The 18,641-nt window shown below is 40.6% G+C and overlaps 1 protein-coding gene across 1 annotated transcript in view; it reads right to left on the bottom strand.

Annotated features, from left to right (window-relative positions):
- LOC133607802 (cullin-5) overlaps window positions 1-18,641 on the bottom strand; it is a 43,292-nt gene that overhangs the window by 15,760 nt on the left and 8,891 nt on the right. The window contains exons 4-12 of the mRNA XM_061962765.1: window positions 13,087-13,263; window positions 12,840-12,981; window positions 11,571-11,716; window positions 11,408-11,488; window positions 10,198-10,291; window positions 4,382-4,512; window positions 4,199-4,306; window positions 3,953-4,017; window positions 931-1,063 (exon numbers count right to left, since the gene is read on the bottom strand). Coding sequence (XP_061818749.1) covers window positions 931-1,063; window positions 3,953-4,017; window positions 4,199-4,306; window positions 4,382-4,512; window positions 10,198-10,291; window positions 11,408-11,488; window positions 11,571-11,716; window positions 12,840-12,981; window positions 13,087-13,263 — 1,077 coding nt within the window. The remainder of the gene's footprint in view (window positions 1-930; window positions 1,064-3,952; window positions 4,018-4,198; window positions 4,307-4,381; window positions 4,513-10,197; window positions 10,292-11,407; window positions 11,489-11,570; window positions 11,717-12,839; window positions 12,982-13,086; window positions 13,264-18,641) is intronic.

The raw sequence follows: 18,641 nt of genomic DNA, 5'->3' as shown, positions 1-18,641 counted from the left end.
AGGGTTGAATTGTCCATCCTTGTTCTATTCTCTGTCACTATCTTTCTAACCATGCTGAACACCCTCTCTGATTATGCATTGCTGTGTGGCACGCACAAAAGTGCTTTCATCAAATGCACTAGATGGCAGTATTGTCCTGTTTAAGAGTGTCACAACATTGCTGTTTACGGCAGACGGACTGCTTTACTGTAGACGTTCTTTATATTGTGGGAAAGCGACTCAGGTCCGCATGGAGCTGGAGGGGGCGTGGCCTCCAGCTCCGCTTGAATTTCGGGAGATTTTCGGGAGAAAATTTGTCCCGGGAGGTTTTCGGGAGAGGCGCTGAATTTCGGGAGTCTCCTGGAAAATCCGGGAGGGTTGGCAAGTATGACTGAGAGACAAGAAGTCTTTTTTTGGATTTTACTGATGATAATGGGGACGGCGTGGCTCGCCGTGCCAGCAACTTGAGGGTTCCGGGTTTGATCCCAGCTTCCGCAATCCTAGTCACGTCCATTGTGTACTTGAGCAAGACACTTCACCCATGCTACTGATGGGTGGTGGTTTGGGCTTTGCATGGGAACTCCCGCCTTCAGTGTGTGAATGGGTGAATGTGGAAATAGTAAAGCGCTATACAAGTATAACCAATTTACCCCCCCAAAAAACGCTTGGAAGATGCGGCTAAAGGGAGTCACCGTTGTAGCCTTCAAAGCCCTCTAAAACAACTTCAATAATAAAAATAATAATGGGTTATTGCTTTATTGATGCGTTTTTATTTCCAGGCGTTCTCGGGCTATAAAAAAATGATGTGGTCCCGGGGCCTTGAGTTTGACAAGTGATCTACAGTATTTGGTCATAATCATAATAGAGCTCAGTGCTGACCTGCTTGAAACCATTTCCCATGACGCATCAGGCCCAATGCTAACAAGTATGAGGTTTAAAAACAACACGCACCACTTCCTTGAGCTTGGCCTCGATCTCCTCCGATGTGAGCTTCTTGCTCAGCGGGGTCTTCCTCAGCAGCATGTCGCAGTAGTTGGCCAGCAGCTCCGGACACTTGGACTCGGGTTGAGTTTTCAAGCCCACACTGTGGAGAAAGGCGAGTCCAATCACATGATTTATTGTTCTTTCTTTCATAGTTCTTTTTATTGATTTCACATTCACATTAACAACATATTCAAACCCTCTTCATCCCCTACCCCTGCTGTCACTCAAAACAAAAACAAAAAACAAAAGTAAGAGTACAAAAGTACCCGGAGTAAAAAAAATAAAATAAATAAAGTTCAGTACAAGGCACTTAAAACAAAGTACCGGTACCGTCATTGAAAACTGAAACATAATGTAGACGCAGCATGACAAGGCCATATTTAGGTACATATCTAGGGCTCTTCCTGCACTTGTGTAGAAGATTGGTCAAAAAAAGTCAAAAAAGGTCTCCACACTTAAAAAAACTTGTTTTCAGAGCCCCGTAATGTGTATCTTATTTTCTCAAGCTTCAGGTTTGCTAGTACGTCCCTTATCCAGTGGGAGACTAAGGGTGGGACAGCCTCCTTCCACTTCAACAATATCAGGCGGCGTGCGAGGAGGGTGGTAAAGGCAACTATTTTGTGACCCCCGACAGGTAGTTCCATCCCTTCAGGAATGATTCCAAATACAGAAATTAAAGGGTTTGGATCGATTTGAATTGTTAAGACCGTGGAGAGTGCTTCGAAGATGGACTTCCAGTACCCTTTTAGCTTCGGAAAAAGCCAAAACGTGTATTAATGTTGCGTTATCTAGTTTACATCTATCACATAATGGGTTAATACGTGGAAATATTTTTGCTGATTTTGCTTTTGAGAAGTGCACCCGGTGTATCACTTTAAATTGGACCAGTGAGTGTCGTGCGCACATTGAAGATGACTGAACCCTTTTCTCAATTTTTGCCCAGGTTACGTCATCTATTGATGTTTGGAGGTCTTGTTCTAAGGCTGAAACGACGCGTCGACGTAGTCGACGTCATCGGTTACGTAAATACGTCGACGCCGTTTTTGTGCGTCGGCGTGTCGCATATTTACGTCACACTACTGTCATGGCGGAGCGCAAAGCAGACGATGCGAGCGAGGGGAAAAAAGCACGCCAAAAGTCGTCAAAAGTGTCGGAGTATTTCAATAAACGGCCTAATAACGTTGTTGTATGCACACTGTGTCGAGCGGAAATGGCCTATCATAGCAGCCCAACGGCTATGAACGAACATTTGAAAAGAAAACCCCCGACAGCGTTCTTGCCATCACCAAGTAAATCGTCCGCGTGCGTATACGTTGTCATTATTACACAAAAACATGAATGTGTCATTTGTATCTGCGTTGTAAATTCATAAACTAAAGCACCGTTTCGCTCTGAGAGGCGCGTTTGGCGTGCCTGTTCAGTGTTTACAAAGACGCGCTCCTCTTTAACGCTGTGGAGAGGCGGCGGCGGCGAGCGAGCGGCGAGGCGGGGCGCGCCGGGAGCGACGCCGCAATCGTGCCCAGGTGCGCGATCCGAGCGAGCGAGGAAGAGGAGCCGAAAAGCGAGGAGAGAAAAGAGTTGGAAGAGAAAAGACTTAGTTTAAAATTAAAAGATTGTAAACCTGGCAAAGCCGTCTGGCGTTCAGTCTGTCGGTCCTGAAAGAACCCCACGGCACAAGACGTGTCACAAACGCTAACGTTAATTAGTTGTGCAAATACCTTTTACAACATTAACAGTTACATATACTATGTACAAACCAACAATTAACTTTCACTTTAATCATACTATCATTGTTGTGTTATTAAGCAAAATAAGCAATACTTTTACTTTTGTTGAAATGTTTACACTGTACACTTTTTTGTATTGGATGTTTAGCTTTATTTTTGCACATTTTAGCAAATAAGCAATACTTTTACTTTTGTTGAAATGTTTACACTTGTTACAGAATATTTCCGTTTTGCACTTTTTTGTATTGGATGTTTATCTTTATTTTTGCACATTTTAAAGCAAAATAAGCAATACTTTTACTTTTGAAATGCTTATACTATTCCAGAATATTAAGATTTGCACTGGATGTTTACTTTTATATTTGCACATTAAAAAGCAAATAAGCTACTTTTAATTTTGTTAAATGTTAAAAGTTTTAAATTTACATTGTTACAGAATATTTTGTCATGTTGTTGTCAATGTTGACTGAGTGGCCATACTTTTTTTTTTGTAAATAAAAGCCATGCCTTTTGAAAAAACTGGCCTACATTTATTTTTTCCTCTTCATTTTAAATAAAAAAAATAATCGGTAAAAGGAAAAATAATCTATAGATTAATCGAAAAAAATAATCTATAGATTAACCGATTAATCGAAAAAATAATCTATAGATTAATCGATAGAAAAATAATCGTTAGCTGCAGCCCTATCTTGTTCCCATGCTGTTCTGATTCTTAGCATGGAAGTGCATTCTAATCCTGAGAGTAAATTAAGTATATGTGAGACTGCCCTCTTCTTTATTGGATTTAAAGACATAATTTCATCTGTGGTTGATTTAGAGGGTTTGTTAGGGAACTGCGGAAGAACTGTTTTAACATAATCCCTTATCTGGAAATATCTAAATATATGGGAACTGGGTAGATTAAATTTCTTGGACAACTCCGTAAAAGAGGCGAATATATTGTCTATAAAAAGATCATTGAAGCATTTCAAACCCCTTTGATGCCACATATTAAAAGCTGTGTCAAGTGTTGAAGGTGGAAAGCAGTGATTTGATGCTACTGGACTGAAAAGGCTCATTCCTTGCAGGTTAAAATGTTTTCGAAATTGACAGTATATTTTGAGCGAGTGACTTACTACAGGATTAAAATTAATTGATTTATTGTTCAATAAAATACAAATAAATTAAAGGTATCAAAAATCTTTCACTTGCTTGTGAAGAAAATAAAGAAATATACACATCAAATTAAATTAAATACAAAAAAAACACAGTTACACACTTACCCTTTCTGTTTCAATGGAAGCTCTAATTTAAAAATAGTGGCATCGTTGACGACTGCTTTGTATGCCTGCAAAGGGATGAAAAGAAGTTGACATATGTTAAATTTGATCCCGGGAGACTGAGGATTATAACACCGAAGCTAACGTTTGCACGTGTTTATTTTTTGTCATTTTTTGACGAGAAATTTGCTCAACCAATGGCACCTGATAGTACCGGCTTTTACCAATGCAAAAGGGGACGAGACTCACTTTGTCTCTCGCCGTGAGGAAACGCGGGTCATCCTGAAACGCTTCCTTCACCAGCCGACTGAAGCGGTTGAACAGAGTGAGCAGCTGCTCCACATATTTCTCAGAGTCCTGCGACAAACAGGGACAAGTCTTGTCAAGGCAGAGACCCGCCTGTAATGTTATCAAGGCCGAAAGGGCACTCACGGAGGTGATGGTCTCGGCGGACGCCACCATGTCAGCCAGGCCGGCGCTCATGATGTGCTCCTCCAGGTCCTTCAGCATGGGTTCGATGCCGCTCGGCACTTTGTCCATCAGTGAGAACATCAGATGCAACTCTAACATTTAAAAAAACAACAAAAAAAAACACTTGAGATGCAGAAACACACAGATTAATATGACAAGGTTGGAATTGGGGGTTAAATCACTAAAATGATTCCCGGGCGCGGCCACCCCTGCTGCTCACTGCTCCCCTCACCTCCCAGGGGGTGAGGGTGATGAGCCAAATGCAGAGGATAATCTCACCTCACCTAGTGCATGCGTGACAATCATTGATACTTTAACTTTAAGTCTCCTTATGAAGTTTAAGTCAGGGCTGTTTTTTTATATCACTTCTTGTGAAGAAGGACAAATTCAAGGTTTTTGAACTATTTTGGCACTTTTACCAACCTCTTGACAATAATTCCAGATCAGATTGCTAACCCCTGAACTTTAAAGCCTTCTAACCAACCACTTAAGCAGAAAAAAGGCTTCTGCACCAGAGGAGGATGATATGGAAAAGCATCAAATATCAGGTTGTCTCCAAGAAGTAGTAACAATGTTAAATAATATGGGAATTGGGCTGAACTAACAAAACATACTAGGGAGGGAGGAATGATAATGCAACATTCATAAACAAGTGAATCGTCTGAAAGATAAAGTGAATGTTTTAAGAAGCAAAATAATGTGAGGAATCACATTATGTATGAAATGATGTGTCCAATCCAGGAAGTGCAAGAGTCTGTATGAACAATGTGATTAGGACTGGGCTTCTGATAACGTGCATGCCTAATGGCAGAGCAGCTGAAAACAGAGGACAAGATGATGCTGCTCCAACAGGTGGTCAACTTTCTGCAATCACAGGGGGTGGATGAAACATGCATTCCAATAGCTGCATTTCCATTACCCCTAGAAATGTGAAAATACCTAAATATTGCAAAATAAAAATTGGTAATGGAAACAACTATGGCGTCACATTAGTGCCAAAAATCCGAGCGCATAAAAACGTTATCGCGCGCTGATTCTCCACTTCGTGCGCGCGCGACACCATTTTGCGCGCGGTGCCTTTCTGTGTGCGCGCGGTGCCTTTCTGCGCGCACGCGACGCCTTTCTGCACGCTCTCTGTGTACTGCTGGCATCTCTCCTCGCGCTGTCATGTTTCTTTTTGGCATTTTGGGGGCGGGTATGCTTAGACGGTCCCTCCTTTCTGATTGGTCAGGCGAAAAATGCTGAAAAATGCTCAGAGCCAATCAGAAGTATAGCAGGGCGGGTCATCGTCAATATGTATCAAGATTTACGGAGGAAGAAGTGGATAAAAAAATGTCGCGCGCTGATGAAGGTTATTTCATACCACATAAACACAATACAGGGTAATACAAAATGTGACCCAAATAAATAATAAGACAACAAACACCATAATCACATCTTTCAGCCGGAACTGGTCCACCAGCAATAACATCCAACCATAACATTATTTTATATTTTCACTTCTTCTTGAACATTTGTTTTCTAATTTATGGAATTTCTTTTGATTGAGCCATAAAAGTAATGAAATAATCTTCGAATTTTGTTTTTAAAATGTTAAAAATAGCTTTTAATAATGTATTCTGAAACAGTTTAAAATAATCAGAGAACTGACTAACACTGACCCTACACAACTATGTTGCACAATTAAGTCATTTTTTTTTAAAGCGAAAGAGGTAATTTCAACAGGTACAGCATCCTATGTCATATCTACATGTAATAAGATTTGTAACAAGGCAAACCGTTTGTAAATTGGTCGAAAATCGAGCAAGTTATGGTAATTTAATTAGTACATGTACCATTGACATCAATGTAATGATTGAGGCTAGATGTCCGAGGTAAGATGGCTACAACGTTGCTACGCTGGAGAATGATTGGTCATATGAAAAATGCTCACAGCCAATCAGAAAGAAGGGGCCGTCTAAGCATACCCGCCCCCAAAGTGCCAAAAAGAAACATCACAGCGCGAGGAGAGATGCCAGGAGTACACAGAGAGCGCGCAGAAAGGCGTCGCGCGCACGCAGAAAGGCACCGCGCGCGCGCAAAATGGTGTCGCGCGCGCACGAAGTGGAGAATCAGCGCGCGATAACAGTTTTTATGCGCTCTGATTTTTGGCACTAATGTGACGCCATAAACAACCATCAACGTTCCCTCTAAGGTGCGCGCCTGCGCAATTGCGCACGGCTCAAGCGTCCTCTGCGCACAGCAAATATATGCCGCGCACCACATCAAATCCCATCTGAATTCTAAACAAAATAAACACATTTATTCTGTATAATTATGCAATGCAACTCTGAGTGACAGTGACAACAAGCGACCCTAACGGTGTTCGTCAACACCGTTCAATTATTGTAACGTCTATCGAGATGCTTCGAGGACAGGAATTATATCGAGCACTTTATTGCGCAAAACTGTTTATATTCGGCCATAACCACACCAAAAACATGAGTAAAAAACTTCTATCCCGAAAAACTAGTCATTTTCTGCCGTACAAACCAGGCCAAAACCAACTTGTCATCTGTCACCAACACGCATACCACTAAGCCACTGGTGCGTTTATGGCCACACAAAAAGTCAGACAACTCAAACACCACACAAAGTTACACTATGACTCCTCAGTCATACGTGTGCTTATTCTACTGTCATTTATTATTCATGTTAATTTATTTATATTAATCATGGAATGCTGTTACTAGAGAAAGTTACAGGAATGCACACTTCATCCTATGCTTACATCTCATTGTGCAACATGAGGATGTTTAAGGGGAACTAAATGTGATCTCTGAAAGGGGTACAAATGATTTCCAAAGCAGGACCCCCACCCAGACATATTGTACAATACTAATCCATAGCTTATGAAAAACAAGATTTCTTTTATTTTCATTACAAGTGGGCCAAATCACTAATATCACAAAATAATCTCATGAAAATGACTCCTCTCATTTGAGTGTTATTATAAAAGATTGGTTTGAGACAGGTGTGCTGCTGATATTGCCACATGTGATGTTGCTCACATGTGCTCCACTGAATGCTCAGGGAGTTTTTGTGTTTGCTCAGACACATGAACAATTAGAGGGAACATTGACAACCATATATTAAAAATATATATATATAGCTATAACATTTTTGCACCCTCATGAGGTGGTTTTTGAGACGTTTCGATTACGAAGTGTTTCGCAAAAGCATGATGGAAACACTTTGCGCATTTAGAGGTCACCTAAGTACCCAAATGGTGGGGCGCCAATGCAGGACAACTAGGGCAGACGGATTGTCTTGTCTCGCTTCCGGTCGGAGCGGGTCCCTTCCCCGCAATAGAGGCCGACCCGCAGGCTCGGATAGACTCACATGCCCGAACAATGTCAAGGAGACCATAAGGATGTTGCCTTTGAGCGATCACCCGCTGCCTTCGTCATCTATTGACATCACGGCAACAGTGGTGGCAGCAATATCTTCCTCATAGTGGAGTCTTACGGGATGAGATTTTACGAGAATTACGGCTTATGACGCAAACAGAATAGAATAGAATGCCTTTTATTGTCACTATACACAGGTACAATTAGATTAAAAGCAACTCCAGTATCAGTGCGACAGTCTACAAAATATGCAAAACATGGGAAGAAAAGAAAAAGAAAAATAGTGCAAAAGGAGGTAAGGTGCACAGTCCAGTCCTGAGAACAATTTATGTTCAATGTGTTGTTTACAGTAAATAAATATTATACTAAATACATACATACAGAAGCATGTACTTTGTCGACATTTTAAATATATCGCTTTTATTTTGCTAAAAACTGCAATAGAAATGCCGCTATTGTCCAGCAGGAATAGCTTTCATCATCACAGATTTCATCGACAAAAAATGCAAGGTCGGTATGCTGAGGCGCAGAGTCAAGCTGAAAGGAACCAATGTCTACAAAAAAAATGAACATCTGACAAAATACAACACTGACATCGCCAAGAAAGCACGCCAGTTGAGGAAGCAGGGGGACACTGAGGGCCCGGAAACATCTAAATGAAGTCAAATGGAGGACAGGATGAAGCCAAAGAAGTTGTTGTCAAAGACGTCAAGGAACGGGACAAACACTGAAAATGAATCATCTTAATCTTGACTACAGGTAACTAAAAGACAAATTCTCAGCTAAAGTCGATTATAACAACTCTCTAATAGTAACAGAAATAATCCCCAATAATAAGTAATACATTAAATCCATTGACTATCATTTATAAGTTATTACTTTATGTATATCTAGACCAGTGACGTGCGGTCACTAGAGGATGGAAAGAAAAAAAATGTAAAAAGAAAAAAAAATTATTACCGTAAATTGTTATATGTATCCATTGATTATACTATAAAGTTATTTTCCATTTAACTTCACCAGTTTTAGATTATTTTTATTCAAAATCGCTGAATTTTCACATTTGCCGTTCAAATACTGAGAAGAGACGGTGCGGTGATCAGCAGCCAGTTGAGGCACATCACTCAATTGTGCCTCAACATGGATTGCGGACTCGGCTAACTGCTGGCCTGCTGTGCAGTGAGACCGTATTGCTATATGAATTATATTATACATTTCCATAGTTTAGTTAGCTGAGGTATATAATGTACAGTGTATTTTGTCAACAACTGTATGTGTGTAAAGTATCTCTTGTGCTGAGCAATCCTAAAACTGCTGCGAAGACGCACTGGCTGAGGCTCGCGTAACCCCGCCTCCTGGTGCCGGTTAAGGCACCTTCGCCGCAGACTGCACCCCCCGACGGGAGCGCCACACCAACCAAAGCCCACACCCAAACCCTCCACGTGCAAGACCGAATCCATCCAAAAAAAGTCACTTAACAAGAAGCCAAAAAGTGCAAAAACAACATTGCTCGCGCCGGAGGAGCCGTGAACGACTGCAGGGACACAACATTAGGTACACCTGCAGACTGCAGCACGGATTTCATATTTCATTCATTCACAACTCCTCCAACACGAACACCACTGTTCCCGCACTTATAAGTAAAGGCAAGACCATAATAACGTTTTTTTAATTAAATGTGCTTTTTTGTGTGCTACAGTTTGTATGTGTAAAGTTAAAGTTAAGTTAAAGTACCAATGATTGTCACACACACACTAGATGTGGTGAAATTTGTCCTCTGCATTTGACCCATCCCTTGATCACCCCCTGGGAGGTGAGGGGAGCAGTGGGCAGCAGCGGCGCCGCGCCCGGGAATAATTGTTGGTTATTCAACCCCCAATTCTAACCCTTGATGCTGAGTGCCAAGCAGGGAAGAATGCTGGTATGAGCTTTTAAACATAACCCGTTAACTGCTGCCAATCAAATGGTGAATAAGATACTCTTTAGGGTTCATATGTTTGTAAATCTGACTGTGATGAAGTCAGTGCCTCACCAGTCATGAACCTCACCGCACGTCACTGATCTAGACATTATTTATGAATTGTAGAAATAAGTCAACATTCTTGAGTCTCATTGTGCTTGCTCTCTATTTACATATTGAGATGTACTGCTATTTATATATTTTTTCCAACACCTTGCTTTCTTTCACACAGGGAGGGAACTACATTTAAACATGTAAAAGTTTTGATGTGAATGAATTATCGGTAAAATACATGGAATTTACTCCTCTTGGGATATGTTGAATTGTGCAAATGTAACCACGTGTTGTTCCTTAATGTAACTTGATAAACATGTCTGAAACAAACAAATCATAACCAAAACCAATTTCTGGAAGCTTTTGGTACTCACTATCTGTTTCATTCCTTTTGATCATGCCCGGACACTCTGCTAAGATGGTCTCCTTGAAGGACGTCACCAACGCGTTGACGCAACACTCCATCAGCTGGGAAGCAGAAACAGAGGTTTGTGTGTGAAGATGCACGTGCACAAAAGTATTGGGACATTAGAGATGGATACATTTCACATTTATATCAATATCGGTATTTAACAGTACCATTTTTTGCAATTTTTAAGTATGTTTATGCGATAATAAATGCTATTTTTTAACATTTAAAACTGTGCTGATAATAAATGTTGTCCCTATGTGTTCATTTCAGTTTGTTCTAGGTGTTGCCACTGTCTGGAAGTAGTCTTTGCCATTAAAGGGATCCTATTTTTTTTCTATATTTAAAACACTTTCTTATCGTCAACATTTTGCATAGATTGTCGGCGCATTAAAACCTACGAGTATTATTATGGTGTGTGTATAAGGTAAGACATTATCTGGCGTTTTGTTTCGCAATATTACGCAAAAGCAACTTTTCTTACCTTCTGGTACCTGCCGATCTGCATTTGGGATCTGCATAAATCCTGAAAAATTGCGCGCGTCCGCGCCGACACTATAGTCAATAAACTTATTTTGTTGTCTATCTTCTTGTTATGTGACATTCATTCTCCGCTGTTGCCATATCTAATATAAAGTAGTTTAAATGTCTTACTTATATCTGTCAGTAAACTGGCCATGAAAGCGCTAAAACATACCGGCGTAGTGAGTTTACATTATTCACCCAAGGAACTTTAGTTATTAGAGTTTCTTTCGGATATTTTTTCACGGGACACATTTCCAGTGTGGTTGTTTCCTGATGAAGAGATGCTGCTTCGTTATTGATTTCAGTAAAGTCTGAATGTCATTAAAACAGTTAGCTCCATCTTTTGACACTTCTTCCACTCCCGTCCTTGCACGCTACACCGCTACAACAAAGATGACGGGGAGAAGACGTAAATAAGTGAGCCACGTAAATAAGACAACCCACAAAACGGCGCATCCGGAAAGCGACTGTCAGAAAGCGGCTTGAAGATGATCTTACCAAAGAACCACCATTACATTTTATGGAGACCGCAAGGAAGTGTTTCAATGCGCCTAATATATGAAAAAGATAAAAAATAGACCATTCATTGGCAGTGCGCCTTATAATCCGGTGCGCCCTATGATCCGAAAAATACGTTACAAAGTACTCACTGCTTGTACAGAGTTGCAGTCGCGCCTCGTCTCCAGGTATCGCAGTGCACGTTTCTCCTCTTCCCTCAACTTGGAATCAGCCTGATGACAGGTTGACAATGTGTATTCATACAGCGCTCCACATATATGTTTATTAAAAGATCCCAGCCTGTGCGACACTCACATATTTCATGTAGTTTTGGACGCCGTTCTGCTGCAGATAGGCGGGCGCCTGAGTTCTGTAGAAGCGCTCGGTCGAGTCCATGTAGGCCTTTTCGAAGTTGTCTCTGTAGATCTGCAGCTTGTCATCGGGGTTGGAGCACAGGTTTACTGCAGCCACAAAGAGATGACATCGATAGAAACGCAAAAAATTAGACATAACGGTACTTTATACGTATTTTGACAATTAAAAGTGTTTTGACAAGTTTTTAACAAACACTAAAAATAACACTTTGCCCAAGGGTTTACTTGAGCCTTGTTTTGCAACTCAAGAAAGAGAACAACAAAAGAAGAAACTGAGAAGGGAGACAGTGGTTAGTAGTGATGGGTCAAACGATACTGAAGCATCGAGTGTGTTCGAGGATGTTTGTGTCACTCTAAGAAAAAAACATGTGATTGATACAGCTGTTGTGTCACTTGAGTGTGAAGCGTGAAGTAGCGTTTATTAGGAAGCGTTTCTTTCGGCTCACGAGTGACAGCTTGTACAAAATGAAGTCAAGGGAGTGACCTGCCGCGTTTGATTTCGGCTTTTGTCACCATCATCAAGCGCAATGGATTTTTCTTTTATAGCGTCAAATAAGGTGAATGTTCTTCTTTTCTTGTTCTTTAGGTTCATTGACCAGAGTTGCATGTTTCACATTATTTTCTACAAAGCTAATGGTTTAAAAAAACAAAACATTTTCTATTAATTTTATTTGCAGGTCAAATGTAGTGACTTTTTAATCCAGCAGATGGAGCCATTTTGAAACACAAAGTATCAGAGCAGTGTCAATACAACCAGTGAGTGTGCCACACACTCATTGAGGCAATATTTATTGTCCCCTAGTGGTTAGCTTTTTCTACACTTGTGTGACAATAAATATAAAAAAAAGAAACAGTAATTAAACATGAGGCCTAAAAGTGTCTCGTTTTTAAATCTCAAAATGTCTTAAAGTTAGCAGAGGTTCATCTTTTAACACTTGAATGATTTGAGAAAATTAAAATTTTAGAAAAATGAGTGTACATTTAATATAGGTTTTATTCAAGGCGTTTGTGTTTTGTAATAATGAAAAATACAAAAATGGAAAAAAGAAAAGAATGTGTAATGTTGACCACTAGATTTAAAATGGAAGCTTCCCTTTTTTTAATTTACTTTGTGTGAGCAGTTATACTTTGTTTCAGATGAGATAGAATTGATGTTGTAAATGATAAAGCTATTGACAGTGTGATTATGCAATAAGTGTGCATTGCTCACCGTAGGACTCCCGTACTCCGATGACCAACTGCGAATCGAAGGCTTCCCCTAGCCGCTCAGCATGGACCAGCTTCATTGCACTGTCTTGTAATCTGTTCTTGATGTTGGAGAAGATGGACTCGTTCCACGTGTCCAGCATCAGCTGCAGGGCAAAGTCGGTGGATAGAGGTCAATCATGTACAACGGCGCGTTAGATTATTCGTGTACGGCGCCGCGTTAGATCTAGCACGTCAGTTCGGTCTCTCACCTTGCGGACGATGCTGTCCTCAACATTGGACTTCTTGTTGCTGCCCTGCTTTCCCATCAGCGTGATCTCCAGTTGGCAAAAAGGCTTGGGCAGGATGTCGCACTGTGTGAAGAACTTCCTCCACTCTACAATATAGGCCTTCAGCAGCGCCGTGTCATCTTGGTGACTCAACACCCGCTTTGTGACAAGATGCAAACAAAATTGGCATTAGAGACACTCTAAAATCAACATATTCTCACATTTTATTGCATACAGTTTGTTTAATTTAGGGTGCATTAGATGGATTTTCTGACTATTTCTGGACAAAAAATGGGCAAATTGGTCTCGCTTTTTGGCTGTCTATCGTTTTGTGGCAGATATTATTTACACGCCAAAGTCCTCCTCCCGGCCATGCCCCTTTCGACTACATCTTTTCCCCGTCAGCCATGTTGTAGCTTTTAGCGCTTCCATATAAAGTCAGGATCGGTTCGCAGCTGAGTGTGAAGTGACTGGGATGAGAATCAGCAACTCCAAGTCCGAGTCCATGGTTCTCGCCCGGAAAAGGGTGGAGTGCCATCTCCGGGTTGGGGAGGAGATCTTGCCCCAAGTAGAGGAGTTCAAGTACCTCGGAGTCTTGTTCACGTGTGAGGAAAGAGTGGATCGTGAGATCGACAGGCGGATCGGTGCGGCGTCTTCAGTAATGCGGACGCCGTATCGATCCGTTGTGGTGAAGAAGGAGCTTAACCGGAAGGCAAAACTCTCAATTTACCGGTCGATCTACGTTCTCATCCTCACCTATGGTCATGAGCTTTGGGTTATGACCAAAAGGACAAGATCACGGGTACAAGCAGCCCAAATGAGTTTCCTCCGCCGGGTGGCGGGGCTCTCCCTTAGAGATAGGGTGAGAAGCTCTGCCATCTGGGGGGAGCTCAAAGTAAAGTCGCTGCTCCTCCACATCAAGAGGAGCCAGATGAGGTGGTTCGGGCATCTGGTCAGGATGCCACCCGAACGCCTCCCTAGGGAGGTGTTTAGGGCACATCCGACCGGTAGGAGGCCACGGGGAAGACCCAGGACACGTTGGGAAGACTATGTCTCCCGGCTGGCCTGGGAACGCCTCGGGATCCAACTGGAAGAGCTGAACGAAGTGGCTGGGGAGAGGGAAGTCTGGGCTTACCTGCTTAGGCTGCTGCCCCCGCGACCCGACCTCGGATAAGCAGAAGAAGATGGATGGATGGATATCAAGTCAACTAAGTTAAAACTATACGCTATTTTGTATTAGAAATGGCAACAGTGGAGGATGCATGTGCATGTACGAGCCAGGCTGCCTCAAAACAAGAGGATAGAGAAAAAGAAGGAACTTATAAACTACAACTTAAAATAATATAATAATACGTCATTACAGTCTCAAATTCCAAATGGAAAGTTTGGAAGTAGGCAATAATGTTTTATGAATATCCCTGCCATGCCTATATGGCAGTGGTTCTTAACCTGGGTTCGATCGAACCCTAGGGGTTCGGTGAGTCGGCCTCAGGGGTTCGGCGGACCCTCTGCCACGGATGTCGAGACACACCCGACTCATTGTGTAAATAAAAACTTCTCCATATCGGCGTATTATGGATACGGCAACAGCAGAAGTCACACTGATTTGCAGGTGTGTAAATTGTTGTGAGTTTATGCACTGTGTTGGTTTTGTTCTTTGAACAAGGTGATGTTCATGCATGGTTCATTTTGTGCACCGGTGAAAAAACATATAACTTTGTCTTGAATTTGAAAAAAAAAAAAGATATATATTTTTTACTGAAGGTTCGGTGAATGCGCATATGAAACTGGTGGGGTTCGGTACATCCAACAAGGTTAAGAACCACTGCTCTATGGTTTGATTTCACAGTTGCGAGAGTTATGGGGATCCCGACTACACAAAAACCAACAGGTAAGAAAAGTTGGCTTTGCACAATAGGACCCCTTTAGGCTCATGACACAGTAAGTTGAATGATGCGGACACATTTATCAATTGATACTTTCTAATACACTTCTGCCTTGAAGATACTTACCATATCTGAGTTATTGTGCAGAAATATGGGGAAATAACTACAAATGTGCACTTCATTCACTAGCCGTGTTACAAAAAAGATCAGTTAGACTGATACATCATGTTGGATATAGAGATGTATGAATCAAAGATACTGAAACTCAACGATTTGGTAAAATTGCAAACAGCTAAAATGATGTACAAATCAAACTATAACCTGCTACCCAAGAAGGTACAACAATTCTTCTCAACTAAAGAGGAGAAATATAACCTTAGAGGAAAAATGTACTTAAAACATTTGTTTGCACGAACAACACTTAAGACCTTTAGTATATCAGTATGTGGAACTAAACTATGGAATGGATTAAGCAAATAAGTTAAACAATGTACTGATATGATCTAGTTTAAGAGGTTGAGAAGAATTATGAGAAACACCTTCAACCTTATTGAAAAATAGATATTCTTTATCTCAGTATGTTCATGACTGACTTAATTATCTATTGCAAGAACTGCTGTATTCATTATTCACTGATGTGTTTGTGTTACAAATAGAAGACAGTAAATGAACATTTGTATTTGTAAACGCTCTGACGTGGGAAATGGGTAGGATTAAATAAGATTTGCTTCTTCCTACTCCTTTTCAAACATGATGTACATATAGAGAAATTATATGAACTGATGTGTGATGTATTATAATGTAATTGTGTTAATGTTTGAAATAAACTAAATTCGATCAATCAACATATTTTGTATGTGTATATGCAACTATAATTAGTTGATACTTGTTCACAGTGACAAATGTGCTGTTTTAGACTGCAATCATTTTCAACTAACACTTATTACATATGTCTAGCTTGTGTGCTATTGTGTGCTTAGCTGTTGTGTAGCTGCTATCTCCTAGTAGCCTATAGCCTACTATGCAGTGACAGAGCTTGTGCGCCACCCCAAACTAAATTTGCTCTTGACGCTGTCAGTCATGTAGTTGCTCCCCTCTATTCTGTCACCAACCACATTCAAAAACACAGTATTTGTATTTATTATGAGAAAACTCTGTCTAAAATAAAAGGGGGCTTTTAATTTGAAGTTCTACAAACAGGATCTGACAAAGGACGACTGCAGGTAAGACACTACCACAGAGTTCTCCAACACTGTGATGGAAATGTTGCAGCCACAGGTTAAAAATAGGGTGACTAGACGTCCCGCATTGCTAACAGTCGGCCTCTCGTTTTGAAATGGGTTGTTCTGTACGGCTAATCTGACACTTATCAAGTGGAAGGCATTGTGTGGCGAAAGCAGTGAAGGTCGGGTTGTTTAGTCATGTCAATCAAACTGCGACACAGATGGCCACACCCACCAATTAGAAATATGCAAATCAGGTCAGTACGGCATCTCCGTGTGCAGCACGAGTGTGAGCAATGGAGAAAGGGGAGAAAATCACAATCTGTACAGCTAAAAAAGGTAAATGCAGCTACAACAAAGACTAGCAAACCATCTATTCCGAGGTAAAACCAATACAAGGCTAGTCTGGTAAAGTTTTGTGCGAAATCTGCTCGAGTCGTTTACCATTTCACACGCAGGTGAATATGACATGAAATGACAGAAGCTGCGAGGCTTACAAACAAGGAGTTGCTCAAAAAGAAGCTTCCCTGTCCATGCACACGTTCCTTCTAAAACACAAAGAGGATTCAAACACAGATAAAGTAACAGCAGCTGAAACAGTGAAGTCACTTTTCATGGACAAAACTTAAAAATAAAAACAGCCAGGTGGTCTCCTTGGTGCTGAAGCAGTGCTAAGTTTGATAACGAGGACACAACTAAGAAATATAATTTTGTTGTAAGTTTTGTTTTTTTCCTGGCCAGTTTAGATTTGTATTTCAGGTTTTATTTATTAATTTATGTAGTGCCTAATGTTTACCCAGTGATGTCTTTATTTGGCATTGTCTAGTGATGCAGATCATTTTCTAATGCATTTTATGTAGTTAATCTATGTGAGCTGGCTGAGTTTTGTTTGGTTCAAACAATTGACGTATGTAGCCTACTACAGTACACGTAGCTTCATCCAGTAAGATTTCTACCTAAGTATGTGCTTCAGGATATTGTTATACTAGAACACTTAATTATGATGTTTGGAGTTTTACCTGCTGTAATGCAGTTTTCTATCAGAACAATTAGAATTAAGATGGTTGAGACTTGTTTGTTCAAGTTCCCTTTCTGTAATGCTTTGAATTACACAGAAATATTTATACTTGGAAAATAATATCTGCAATGTTCTTTTATTAAACAAAAGTTTTTTTTCTGAAGAAAAAAATTGTCTTCTAGGTTCAAACTCTGTATTGACATTCTACACTGTTAATCATTATGAGACAGCAACACATCTTTTTTTTTTTTTTAGGATTTTAAAGATGACAAAAAACGCTTGGAAGATGCAGCTACAGGGAGTAGCCGTTGTAGCCTTCAAAGCCCTCTAAAACAACTTCAAACACCTCTATTAACGTTTTATAAACACACTGCAAGTATATATATATATATATATATATATATATATATATAAAATGTGATAAAAGACACATTCATAACAATATGTAATATGTACAATATTTACCGTATCTTCATCATTTTAATCACTGTCGGGACTGATTTCTTCAGCGCATTGATTTCCGTTTCCATAGCAGCGCACTTCCGACTTGTGGCAACAAATGTGCATTCCTACTTCCGGAATCAGACACAAGTGTGTTTTCTAATCATGGCAGACTTGGTTACTGACAACGAAGACAACTGTTTTTTTGGACAAATGAGGATTCACAACCTTATCTTTTTGAAGCTGAATATACAGCGGATGAACTGCGGGTTTTAGAAGCGAGCACGGATGAAGAGTGAAATGTTGGAGCAGACGAAAGCCGAGAGAGTGAAGTCAATGTGACTCGAAGCTGCAAAATGTGGAAGTTGAAGCCATGCCATTTCAACATAAAGGGAGTGCTTACCCAAATAAAGCGGAAAAAACTTCCCCTACCAGATGGACCAAACGTGGAACTGTCTATTGAGTGAGTCATACTTTAATATTAATCATGATACACGCAACACATCACTGTACAACTAGTGTATACACTGTCTGGCTCGTTGTGTACAAACAAAACGTGATATGTGGGCTAATACTTTATAGATACTGTAATATAATTGTTCATATTTTTCAGCCAGTACAGTGTTGTCCTATTATATTGTGTTGTGCATCACAAACTCAAACGCTGACGTAGAAGCTAGCTTATCTCTTTCTGTAGCTAGCTTTTACGGCTAATACCGAAGAATGCCGATGTGTAACTATGCTAGAAAAAGAGTTCCCCGTTGTTCGTTCTGACAATAACAGTTTTGCTACAGCTTGGTTATTATACGGGTTACGGAACATAAATGAAGTATTGTTGACGGTTTTTGAATGCATTTTTAAAGTGATTTAGAGGTAGATCTGATTGCTCCCGTTAGCTGCATTGCTAGCCACCAAGAACGAGCCGATTAGAAAGCAAAAAATAAATAAAAAAAGGTTTTGTCTCTCAAA

Source organism: Nerophis lumbriciformis, linkage group LG09 (assembly GCF_033978685.3).
Source record: "Nerophis lumbriciformis linkage group LG09, RoL_Nlum_v2.1, whole genome shotgun sequence".
NCBI classification, from domain to species: domain Eukaryota; kingdom Metazoa; phylum Chordata; class Actinopteri; order Syngnathiformes; family Syngnathidae; genus Nerophis; species Nerophis lumbriciformis.
This window is presented reverse-complemented; position numbering and strand designations above follow the sequence as displayed.